Raw genomic sequence first — 13,122 nt, forward strand, 5'->3', positions numbered from 1 at the left:
AGACCTCCAGAAAAACATTTTCTTAAATTTAATCCATTCCTATGAATGTGAATCCCTTATAAGTAGGACTTTCTGATGAGGCTACTTCCATTAAGGTGTGACCCACCTCATTCAGGATGGATATTAATCCAATCATTGGAGTCCTTTAAAAGAGAATGAAATTCAGACAGAAAAAGTCACTGAAGCAAGAAGCTGAAACCATTGAAACCCAGAACAGAGAGGAGACTAGCAGATGCTGCTGCATACCTTGCCATGGGCATGGGACAGAGGAACCAAGGATCACAGGGAGCTGGTCTTCAGGAAGAAAGCATTGCCTTGATTTTGACTTGATTTGGCCAATTTTCTGGACTCAAAACTGTAAGCTAATAAATTTCCATTGCTTAAGCCATCCTATTTCATGGCATTTGCTTTCAGCAGCATAGGAAACTAAAAGAATGTGTAAATCAAATTGGCATTTTTTAAAGGTGTTATTGACATGTAACAAACGTCACTCATTTAAGTACATGGTTTGATGAATTTTGTTAGTTGTACACAATCATGGATCGAATCAAGGTATAGAACAGTTCCTCTACCCTAAACACTTTCAAAATTCTTTGGAAAACACCATCAAACTTAATATTAGCAGCAAGAAGTATATGATAAAAAGAAAATAAAAAACTTAGAAATATTTTAATGGGTAGAATAATCAATTGATTTATCAAATGGCAAGACATCTCTGGTCATCTCATATTTTTTCCCTAAAGTAATACTATAAGCTGGCACTCGTATTTAGAGAAGAATATGCTTTTCCAAGCATTGACATACTAGGGGAGAAAGATATAAAAGCATTATATAGACTAAATATTTTTTCAGTTAGAAGAGGATAAGGAAATATATTTATATTGTTTCACATCTTGCCTTTAAAACAAAAAAATAAAATTAGGGAAGCGGACTTGGCCCAGTGGTTGGGGCGTCCGTCTACCACATGGGAGGTCCGCGGTTCAAACCCCAGGCCTCCTTGACCCGTGTGGAGCTGGCCCATGCGCAGTGCTGATGCGCGCAATGAGTGCCGAGCCATGCAGAGGTATCCCCCACGTAGGGGAGCCCCACGCGCAAGGAGTGCACCCGTAAGGAGAGCCGCCCAGCGCGAAAGAAAGTGCAGCCTGCCCAGGCATGGCGCCGCCCACACTTCCCGTGCTGCTAACAAGAGAAGTGGACAAAGAAACAAGATGCAGCAAATAGACACAGAGAACAGACAACCGGGGGGGTGGATTAAATAAATAAATAAAATCTTAAAAAAATAAATAAATAAAATTAAATGACTCTAGGTAATTAGCTGTCTGTTCTGCTACAAGTACACAAACCACAGTCTTTTATATGACAGCTGGGAATGGTCGTTGTAGTCCTTGAAATCTGAAAAGAAGCACCTCGTCAGTTGGCTACTCCACTGCATCTGTGCACTGTCAAAGGGGAAGGACCAATGCTGTGCCCAGCTGCTCACTCCTGCCCTGCTTTCCCCTGCCCCTTCACACACAGACACGTCTGCAGGGCTTCTTCCCCGCTGTGCACATGCCATCTCCAGGACAGGAGCACCGAAGGGAGGAGAGCTGAACAAACAGGGACCCCACATCCAGCATGGTTTCCTTTCCAATGACAGGCCTTGTCTTATTGGGTGTAAGGACAGAAACAGAATAACCAACCATGTGCGACACATGAAAGGAGTACTGATGTCTATGAAAACAACTTCGATGACCTGACATGTGCATTTCAGGGCTTTATGACCATTTATTGAGATTATATGTCTCCATGTACCACCTGAAATTGCTAGTCTTTGATCTTTTGAAAGGGATATAATTTCAAAGAGAAAAATTGCTGTAATTGGAAAGCAATGAGAGAAACTGCTGTCGCTATTAAGAGTGAGCAAATCAGGGCCAATTCAGACCGATGATAAAATGTAGCCAGCAGCACGACAGTGAAAGGAGCCATTATAGCTAAGACTGGGTTGTAAGGGAAAGGACCCTTGAACAGGAAGATGTGCTAACTCTGGATGTGGCCTTCATTATGGCTAAAGACACACCAAGCAAGCAGCCCTTGAGCGAGACGAATGGATCCTTTACATATTTGAAATGTGCTGCTCATGCAACAACAAGGGAAAATTACAGTAAAATCTCAATTTTTCCCTTTGTGTTCATCAGGAGGAACCATTTAATACTGGCCTGACTTATTTCAATTTTGACTCAGCATTTTGGTCTCCCAGCTCAAGTGAGAAGCATACACAGAAACCTAATCCAATACCTACCCTCTTAGGAGCTCCTCTTCCCCATCCCATTCCCTCTACTGACCAAAAGAGTAGACACCAGGAGTTAAAGGAAGTCCAAGGGTGAAAGAGATACTGACAGCTTACTAAAGAAGCTGGTCAAGAGATGTGGTGGTAATCGGCAGGAAGATAAAATGTATGGCAATTCTAAATGGGGAACACATGAAAGAAAAATACACTGACTCTTCTTTTATGTGTACACCATTAGGAAAATTAAAAAGTATGTAACAATAAAAACCTCTATAGATGTTGCGTCCAAAACCAAATCAGTCCCCACAGCAGCAAAACCTTCTATCCCTTCTCTTAGATAATTTCATTCCACGAGTGTATCTGGAACTTCAGAAGGCTAACAAGTAGGGCTATTTTACTCAATGTGGGAAACACTTGGTCTGAAAATTTATACAGAGAGAATGAAGAAAGAGAGAATTCCTAAGTAAAGCCTTGTATGGTACATGTGTGAAAAAATTTATAGAATAACAAATCAAAGGGAAAATATGAAGAAAAATGTGGGAAAGAGAAAAACCGTATCAAAAGTGAAAGAAATAATTTAAAAATCACAACTTAACGATAGAAGGAGAAAACAGACTGCCCAGCAAGATGTGAAAAAACAATACTCTTTTTTAAGGATTCGATCATGGGTTGAAAATATAAATCGAAAGTTTTCTCATGGGAAGGAGTCCCTGGGCAGGGTGAGGGGTGGTTGGCCCAGCCCCACCCAAAAGTCAGGAGAACGGGAGCTGGCACCCAGCACGCAGGCACCCCCTCCTCCAACACTCACCTCCTCTATGGTGAGTCACCTTAGGAGCCTAGCAGGACTCATTAGCAGGACTCTGGGTAAAAGCAGCAGACTCTCTTTGGCCACTCTTTTGGTATCCCCATGCAAAATAATTTATTTGGGCTTTATTATGACAAGAGGCACAATTATCAGTCATTTTGTAGAACAAAGTATTGATGCCACAAGCCAATTTTCTCCAAGTGCCTCTAAAGCAGCACCTGCACCATTCATGTTTATAAATCAGGTAATTGTGCATCCAGCCACTTACGTGCATCCGTAATTGGCCTAATTTGCATATGCAAATCAGTCATCTTATATACAGTTTGCCAAATTTCCCTTTCTTTGTGGTATTTTTCTCCTCTTTAAGTTCAGATAGATCAGATTTCTAAAATGCTATTTTACTATATCATCACTTATTGTGTTTTTCTTCTCAAGCTGTTTAAGGATATTTCCAATACCTCCTTTTGATAATAAAACATGAGGACAAAGTTCAATGAACCTAAGTCCCTCCTGATTCATTATATCAGGGATCTGCTTCACTTGCACTGGATGTTCTGGAACTATTCTAATCAATCTTTTCTGTTCTCTCGAAAGAACATTAAACTGAGCACGAGTCACCAGTTCACACCAAATTCAAATGATAATTCTGAGTAAAGGCCAATATAATTAAAATTAGAATTTGATAGGCATAAAACACCATGATTGATTTCATTTCATTTTTTTTTAGCCCTCTGGACAAAGATTTATACCTTGTTATCTTTTCCACTTAGGTCTATATTAGGTGGAAAACCTGAAATATCTAGTGAAAGGCTAATCTTCCAATGTTCTACATGGGGATAGAGTAAAAATGCTTTATTGAAAATGTTTTGAAGGATGTAAAGATGCAAGATTTTATTTGCAACTACATCAAGGATTTGCACAACCTAATATCTCAAAATTTACAAACACAAACATGAAGTAGCTTTTCAAAATTCTCCAGTAAATTAATGCAAAATGGTTTACATTCATTATTTATATTCTTAATGGTCACCAAGCTTAGCATCCTAAATCTATAAAAATCTTGTTTGCTTTGATATCAATGAAACTTCAATAGTATACATAAACTATGTTCCTATATCCCTCCATGTCCCAGCTTTTTGTAGTACTTGTCACAAATTATCTATTTATATGAGTCCCAAACCATCTGTTTATTATATTTTATGATTTCCCTTTTAGATCCTGTAGGAAGTAAAAAGTGGAGTTACAAATCAAAAATAGTACCAGATTTATATTTACCCATGTCATTTATCTGTGTCAGAGACCTCTATTTCTTCATGTGGCTTCTGTCAATTGTCTAGCATCCTTGCCTTCCAACCTGCAGAACTCCCCTTAGCATTTCTTATAGGACTGGCCCAGGGGTGACAATCCCCCTCATGGTGCAGTGTGGGTCTATTTAGCTTTATCTTGTTTGGAATTTGTCAAGTATGCTGGATGTGTACAGTCATGGCTTTCATTAAATTTGGGAAATTTTCAACCATCATTTCTTTGAACATTCTCTCTCTCGTCTCCCTCTGGGACCCCCTCAACACTTACACTGGTACGCTTGATGGTGTGCCACAGGGGTTCCACTTTCCTTCATTCTTTCTTCTTTCTGCTCCTCAGACAGGATGGATGATTTCAATTGTCTTATATTCAGGTTCACCAATTCTTTCTTTCGTCAGCTCAAACCTGCTGTTGAGCTCCTCCAGGGAATTTTTTATTTCTTTTACTGGGACCTTCTGCTCTGTTTTCTTCCTTTCTATAATTTTCAATTCTCTACTGATACTCTCTTTGTGTGCATCTGTCATTTTCCTGCTTTTCTTTAGTTCTTTGTCTATGTTTCCTTTAGCATTTTGAGTATATTTAGGACCATTTTTGGAAACTCTTTGACAGGAATGTCCCAGCTCTGATCCTCCTCATTTGTAGTTGCTTTAAACTTCTCCTTGGCCTGGTCTATCTCTTCCTGTTTCTTTGTATACTTTGTAATCTTTTATTGAAAGGAAGCCACACTGGGAGCATGGGCTGGCTCCACACCCAGCAGGTGTGAACTGAGGCAAGAGTCAGTCAGGGTCCCGCGAGATCCTACTGCTTTTAAGAGGTCTTTTTCTTGATTAAGTGCTGGCCCTCTTACTGTATTCTTTTTCTGGAGTTGTGAGACAAATGTTTCTGTCAGTTTTTGCTCATTGTTCAAAGCTTCTGTGGAGGGACAGAGCCCAGAAGCTTCTCACTCCACCATCTTGACTGGGGCAGCAAGTCATTTCCTTTTAATGTTTAATTGTTATGGCTTTCCTTGAATTTCCTGATGTGTATTTTAAGCTGCCAAGGACAGAACTGGGCTCAACAGTCTACTGAGGATGTGATCAACCAGGAGCAGATAAAAAACTTGTTTTATGCTGTCTATAAATTCTAGTAGAAAAGCAGTTGCTTCAATAACTATGCTACATAACAATTAAGTCATTCCAGGGCCACATTCCAAATTTCCACCCATATAAATAAGGTTGAAGCACTTACCTCGAGAACCAGCCACAGCTTATCTCCATTGATTTTATCCTTCTTAACGTACATCCCATAGAATCTGACCACATTAGGGTGTTCAGAAAGTGCTTTTAAGATGCTATATTCTGCTTCAATCTCTTCATCAATATCCTAGTTTCAAAAAGCCATAAGAAAAGAACTGTGAGAAAAACACAATGTCAATGAAATATATTATAGGCTACTAAATATAGAATTTGGTTTTGTCAATGCAAGGTTATAATAGTTTTTACTGTGCTAAATATTTTGTACTGAAATGTCTTGTTTAAGGGGAGAGGCTGATTTTCTTGCTAATCAAATGCATTTTAAATTATGTTTATTTCATTGAATTAAAAAGGAATAAACAAATGGGTAGCATAAAGGCCATTGCTGTATTCAATTAGAGATAAACCTATATGGAAAACCACTCTAGACTTCTTTTTTTTTTTTAAGTAGTAACTTAGTTATAATACTAAAGCCATTGACTCCAAATATAAATTTTTAGGACCAGAAATCTAGTTCATTCTGTTTCTTTGAAACACTGAATATCTGGAAGCTATCAAGAACCAGTTAAACATGCAATAAATTCCTAATTTTCCAAATAAGAAAAAGAGTTAAATTATAAAGATAGCATAGTTAGCTAAAGGCCACTTACCAGACATAGAACAAGTTGCTATTTTGTCATTAAAAATGCAAGATAGCCACTTAGTCATGACTCTAGAAAATTGCATAAAATAAACAAATCACAGAGGAGCAAACAAGAGAAGGTCTTATTAATATTGCTCTCACAGTGACATTTAATGTCTAAATTGTTTTAAGGCAGAATCCTGGAATCATAGAGCTAGAATTTTAGAGAGCATTCTAATTTTAAAGGAAAAATGTCAAGCTCAGAGAAGTTAGAGAGTCACGGAATTGGTTAATAAAAAATCCAGGATTAGTTTACAAACCTACTGCCTTCTAACTTTGCTGAACTCCTTTCCTGAAGAGGAAATTACTAGTTCAAAATCCGTAAAAGTGAGACTCTTTTAATAAAAAAGCCACTCTTTATAAAATGCATGGATGAATTTAAATTTATTTTATTGAGATTATAATCTCTTGGTTATAAATATTTTTTGACTTGAGATATGATGAATGGAGAGTAAATAAATCATTCTCAGAAAAACACTTATACACTATGCCAGGACCAAAAGCAGCAAAGCAAATTTAATACTATAGTTGTGAAATTGGTGTTTCATTAAAACATTAGCACAGTCCATGATTTATAAGGCCAGCAGTGGAACCCACATAGGTAAATTATGAGAGAATAGTGGTGCATGTCTTCAAAAGCCATTTTGTTCTTCTCCATCAAGAAGTAGGGAAATGGGAGGGAGACACTGGTTATGAGGCCAGCTCCTTCTCTTGCTTCTCTGAGCCCAAAGTGCTGGAAGCAAAAGGTGAGAAGAAAGAGAGGCACGTTTGCCTTGGCCCAGCCTAGCATGTGCCTCTCTTCCCAGAGTTGAAATTGTGAGAAATTTCCAGCAGACAAGGGTGAAGACATTGGTCACCAGTTCAGCCTGGCATGTGCTTCTCTTTCCCTCCACTGTAACTCATTCATTACTTAAAATGCATGTGAGGTTTTAATGGGTTTATGAGACTTTCAAATGACAAATTCATCAAAACCCAAAGAGAGCAGTCGTGCAGTCCAGAGCCCTTTCTCAGCCCTTTCTAGAGTTCCACAGTTGGTGAGTGGAAGAGCCCAGCGCTCCACTGTCTTCCCTGTACCCGTGATTTCCATCATGTTGAGCCCCCCTCACATGTGCGAGAGTCTAGGCTCTGGAGAAAATGCCCTCCATGGAAGTGTGGGGCACACATGATCACACACCTCCTTCTGGCACACCCTGTGCAATGAGAGGGCTGTGCAGCTCCCATCAGCCTGAAGACATTCTAAAAACTGCCAGTCCCCATGTCCTGGAAACAGAACCTCGCATTCTCCCCACACTCTTAAGGGTAAATACAAGGCATGGTAGCAGCTTCCCTTATCGCAGCCCAGAAAAAGCGATGGGGAGACCCCCCAGGGGCCTTGCTGGAGCAGAGCCAGGAGGACTGACCAGGACATTCAAATCTTCACATTGACAACTCGCCCTGATTAGAAGCCAACATCCCATAACCCACAGAATGGACTGGGGGAGAGCGTGAACTACAGGGTAAACTATTATCTGTATGGTACAGCACTGCTCCAAAACGTGTTCACCGAGCGCGATGAGTGTGCCACAAAGATGGGGGGGGTTGTTGGAGTGGAAGGAGTGGGGTGGGTGGATGGGGGGTATATGGGAACCTCTTCTATTTTTTAATGTAACTTTTTTGTGTGTGATGTATGTTTCTTCAAAAGGAGCAAGGTATATGGGAACCTCTTAGGTTTTTTATGTTTTTTTTTAATGTTTTTTAATGTAACATTCCTTGTGATCTATTAACTTTAATTTAAAAAGTGTAAAAAAAAAGGTCAACATCATATCTGCTTCAGAAACATTTAAGCAAACCTAAAAATTTATTTCTTTTCTGAAAGAAATTTAATTAAAAAAGAAAAAATCTTTCTAGTTTGACTTAAGAGAAATTCTGCCTGAAGCCTAAATAAATGCAGGAAGTCAAAGAGTTAGGGTCAAGACGGCATTTTGGGATTACTTCTAGACCCAAAAGTCTGCACTCTTACAATTGTATGAAATCTAAAATAGCACTGAATCAAGTGTTGTGGGCTGCATTTATGCCTTTATTCCATCCAGTAATTATTGGGCCCTGTTAAATGTTTTAAGCACCTAAACTAAGGAAATCTAATAAACAGACCCTTTCATTTACACATTTTTCTTTCCCAGTTGTAAATTGGAACTTGTTTCAAGATGACATTGTGAGGAATAAATCAAGATAAAGCACTTACAGATTTTTTTCTCTGTTTAATACAGATTTTTAAAAATCTAACTAGGAAATAAATAAAAACAATGGGACTCACATGAATTGGATCCAGAATTTTGACAGCTGCTTTTTGGCCATTTTTCTTATTCAACACTTTAAAAACTTTGCCATAAGTTCCTTTACCGATTGTTTCAGTGATTTCCCATGTATCAGAAGGATCAGGAAAGTTATCAAAGATAATTGTTTTTCCAATTAATGGAGACATTTCAAAGGTTTAAATCACTAGAGGGAGAAAAGCACAAAGTTTCAGCTACATCTGATTAAGATTCTTAAATGGCACATACAAACTCATAGGAAATATAGAAGAAGTTCATATTTTTACTGCTATAATGGAAAATAGTCAACAATAACCAAGTGTACTTCAGACTCATGGAAAATTTTAATTTACATTTTTTTTTTTTCAAAACAGATTAAGATGAGTTTAGTAATACTTTGTAAGCAGGGCTTTATTTCTGTGTTTAAAGTAATCCTTAGTAATTAGTAATAACTTTTTCAGATTCAAAAGAGACATTTAAATCATTTTGATCACTTCCTTATATTCATGAATCCACAGGAATTTCAGAATGAACTTTAGAGATGATAAAATTCAACTTCTTTGTAGAAGCAAATCCCGTACTTTATGAGTGACCATATCTTATGTTGCTTCTTTATGTACAACCCAACAGTGGGTCCCCCATTGCTTTTAGGATGAAGCTTTCTGATCACAACTATCTTGTTCTTTAAAATACCGCCCTTGCTTAGCTTCCTAGCCTCTCTCTCGACACCTCTTCTATCAAACATTGTGATCCTGCTACTCTGGTCTCTCTCACTTCCTTAAGAGCCTCAACCCACCACTATTTCCTCTCACCCCCACCCTGGCTTCTTTCTAACTTGACTCCTACTTATATTTCAGGTCTCAGAGGTCACGTCCTCCAAATGTGACTAGTCTCCTCTCCCTTGAGGTCCCACGCCCCACCTCCATGCTCCAAAAGAACTCTGTCCCCACCTTTTGCTCTTGTCACTGTATGCCCAGCACCTGGCACAGTGCTGAATGAGCTAATCAATCCATCCATTAGTTAAATGTGGCTAAGGAGCTTAAGTGACCTTTAAAGGTGATCTTATATATAATCTGGGTAAGATCCCAGGTTTCTGGCTCTACTTAGTGTTTTTAACCTTCCATGTTCTCCCTGTATTACAGTCAACCACTGCTATGAAACTATAAGAACAACAAAGAAGAATAACAAAGAAAAAGAAAGAAAGAAAAGTTGCTGAACCAACAGCTCTCAGCATTCCTGGTGGACCTTGCCTTTTTTTTAATTACTGGTGTGAAGACATCAGTCTCTTCAATGTGAAAAATTTGACTGCAGTTGTGTTTGTATATGTATATGTATGAACACATAAGGAAGCATATCTAGTCATAAATAGGCATTAATATTACATATTAATATTAGCCCATGATAGTCATTATCTGACCACACCATTTTGCCACCTCATCCACTCTATGTGTTGATTCTCCATTTATCCATCGACCCTCTCCAGTCTTCACTCCTTCCTTCTCTGCACAGACGTTGTGATTTGTATTAGTAGGACTCCTGTGCAAATACTCTCAACACCCCTGTTCTTCTCTTCTTCCATCACATTCTCCTTGGGGGGAAAAATTACTCTGGCTCAAGCCTACCTCTTCTTCACACCTGTGCCCGTAGCTGGGGAAAACCACACACCACGGTGACTAGTTTCACTTTTACCTGAGGATGACAAATACTCCCAGACCCTCACCATCACCTGGCAATTCTGCTGCACTTCTCTTGCGTGTGTACTTGCCCCCTCTCTCATGTGCCTGTTTCTCAGCCATCTGTCTTCAAATTGTTTCCTCTTTGCTATTGCCTCCCCTCTCACAGAACTTTCTGGCCAATGCCCTCACTTTATAAATGACTGAAAAAAATGGAAGCAATAACAAACTCCTCCACCTTCTCACCTCCAAACCGTCAAACCCATGTGCATCAAAGATAGCAAATCAGTCCCTATGATCAGGAGTTGTTGTTTGGCCTCAGTCTTTTTCTTGGAATGACTGGTTCCTTCTCACCCTTCCCCTCTCAGCTCAACCATCACTTCCTTAGGATGACCTCTCCTGGCCACCCTACGAAAGGTCAGCCTTCCCCACATACTCTGTCATTCCTCTATTGGAATGGAAGCCCCCAGAGGGTAGGGATTATGTTATTTTTACTACCATATCCACAATTCCCAGGATGATGTGCAGCACGTAGCTGGCCATTGGTAGATGTTGGCTAAATGTTTATTTATTTGTTTGCCTGTTAATTCTGGAGGCAGAGACCTTGCCTATCTTGTTGACTTCCAAATCCATCCAACCACGTCTGAGTCTGGCACATGATAGTTCCTAAATATATAGTTGCTGAATAAATGAATAAGTATGGTTCTTCAAAAACTGCTTTAAAAAGGAAGGGAAACGAGAATTAGGGAAAGCTTAATAGAATTTGAAAATCCAAAAGAAAATAAGGATCAGGTTCTGAATCATGATATTTAAGGGCACACATCCAGTAAGTGGAGATGAATGCCTGTTAAAAATTACATGACTACAGAAAAAGACACTTATGAAGAGTTCTCAGAACACTTAATCTTTTTGAAATTTTTGTTTTGAGCCAAAATGCAAAGGAACAAGTAAGAGGTAATCAGTAATAATCATCCTCTTTAACAATTTCATAATCAGTGATAACTACTTCTTACATCTATCCACTTGAGTCATGCAAATAAGCATGTACGTCATCTATATAATGTAAAGGTTAGACCCAAAGAGTGAATTAAATCTTGTTAAATGCCTGAAATAGGAGACTTCAATCAGGAGAAACATTCATTACATGGAATACTGCCTTTCAAGTGATGATGCTATTGAACATAATTTTAATTTCTGATACATTAATTATGAGAAATTAGCTGTTGGTCTTTAAGTATACAGGCATAAGAATTCAATTAAAAATGACTGAGCATCAAATGTTTTCAAAGTATTGTGAGTTTTAGGGATAAAAAGATAGGCAGTTCTTGGATAGATAAATGTAAAACTGTAATATATTTTGGAAAGTGATAAAGAAAATAAGCATAAAGAAGTATAACAGAGCAGGTGAAGGAGAAATTAAATCTGAAGTGACAAGGGAAAGATATACAGAGTAAGAAGCATTTGAATTGTACACTAAAGAGCTAGTCTAAAATACAATTTCGTCTTTAACAGTTCTCAACCAGACAACTATTTAAAGCAGTGCATTATTGTAGGACATTATAAAGCAGTAATCACAGAATGACAAACAGAGGTATTTTGGAAAAACAATACATCTAGTTGATTGTCATTTAAACAAAGAAAACTCCAAACAGGTAGGTAAAATGAAGACTAAAATGAGTTCCTCACAGGCATACACTAAAGAATTTCGAGAATTAGACCAGATGCAAATCTTCAGTCTCTTTCCACTACACAGTCATTTATTCCTTTAAGAAAAAGATAAAATGTCACAGCTAGCAGACAACTAATTCTTTAACAACTATGGCAAATTGCATTCGCCATAGCAATGAATCTTTTTTTCTCCTTAGTCCTTTAGTGCTCAAAGAATTAAAAAAATTCTTTAGCTTACATTATCATAAAATTAAAAATACATAATAAAATTCTTAATTATATGATCATGTAAGCCAAAGAAATATTTCTGACAGTTTCACTGTATTTTGATATACATATTCACCATAATTCTGAAAAGGTTCTTACAATACTATATTTTAAAAAATGAAGAATCATCTCCTGCATTGGTTTTATTATATATTAAGTTTGTTTGTTTTCCTGATAGAAAAAGGACCATGGCACAATGAAAAAAGGATCTTAACGTTTACTTCGATGATTATTCTGTTTTTGTAAACCTGCAGTTAATTCATAAATAAAATAGCCAAAGACCTTCATGTCCCATCTAAAACATAGCAACAGTGATCCCACACTGGGCTGTCTGTTCCCTCCACCTAGAATGTTCTTTCTCCAGATAATCCCATAGCCCGCCCCCTCACTGTCTTCATGTCTTAGCTTAGTCGTCAGCTTTCCATTAAGCCCTACTCTGACCACCCTATTTAAAATCCCAACTTGCCCTCCACCACCCTACCCTGTCTCCCAACTCCTGGTTCCCATTACCCTGCTCTATTTTCAGAGCTCTTATTACCTCCTCTAGCAGCCTGATATGGTTATGAATTCCAAAAATAGATATTGGGGAATGTTTGTAATCTAGTCTGTACCTGGGCATGATTAAGTTATGATTAGGGCTTTGATTGGGCCACAATATTAGAGCGTTGAGTCCCCACCCCTTGGTGGCATGGCAAAGGACAGAGTTGAGGATTTTTTGATGTTGGAGTTTTGATGTTGGAGTTTGATGCTGAAGCCTTAAGTTGGAGTCCCAGGAAGTAAGTTCACAGAGGATAGAGAAGCCAGACCCAGGAAGAGAGGAACTCTGAGCCCCAGGAAGAAGCAAGCCCTGGGAATAGAGAAACGCTAAACCCAGAGAGAAGCAATACCCTGGAAGGGAGGAACCCAGGAAGCCTGAACCCTCACAGACATTGGCAG

General features: G+C 38.5%; 1 protein-coding gene across 1 annotated transcript in view; it reads right to left on the reverse strand.

Moving 5' to 3' along the window:
- The window catches only part of MYO3A (myosin IIIA), a 227,632-nt gene that overhangs the window by 198,167 nt on the left and 16,343 nt on the right, over window positions 1-13,122 (reverse strand). The window contains exons 3-4 of the mRNA XM_058297804.2: window positions 8,581-8,765; window positions 5,601-5,735 (exon numbers count right to left, since the gene is read on the reverse strand). Coding sequence (XP_058153787.1) covers window positions 5,601-5,735; window positions 8,581-8,748 — 303 coding nt within the window. The 5' untranslated portion in view covers window positions 8,749-8,765. The remainder of the gene's footprint in view (window positions 1-5,600; window positions 5,736-8,580; window positions 8,766-13,122) is intronic.

Source organism: Dasypus novemcinctus, chromosome 5 (assembly GCF_030445035.2).
Source record: "Dasypus novemcinctus isolate mDasNov1 chromosome 5, mDasNov1.1.hap2, whole genome shotgun sequence".
Taxonomy (NCBI): Eukaryota; Metazoa; Chordata; class Mammalia; order Cingulata; family Dasypodidae; genus Dasypus; species Dasypus novemcinctus.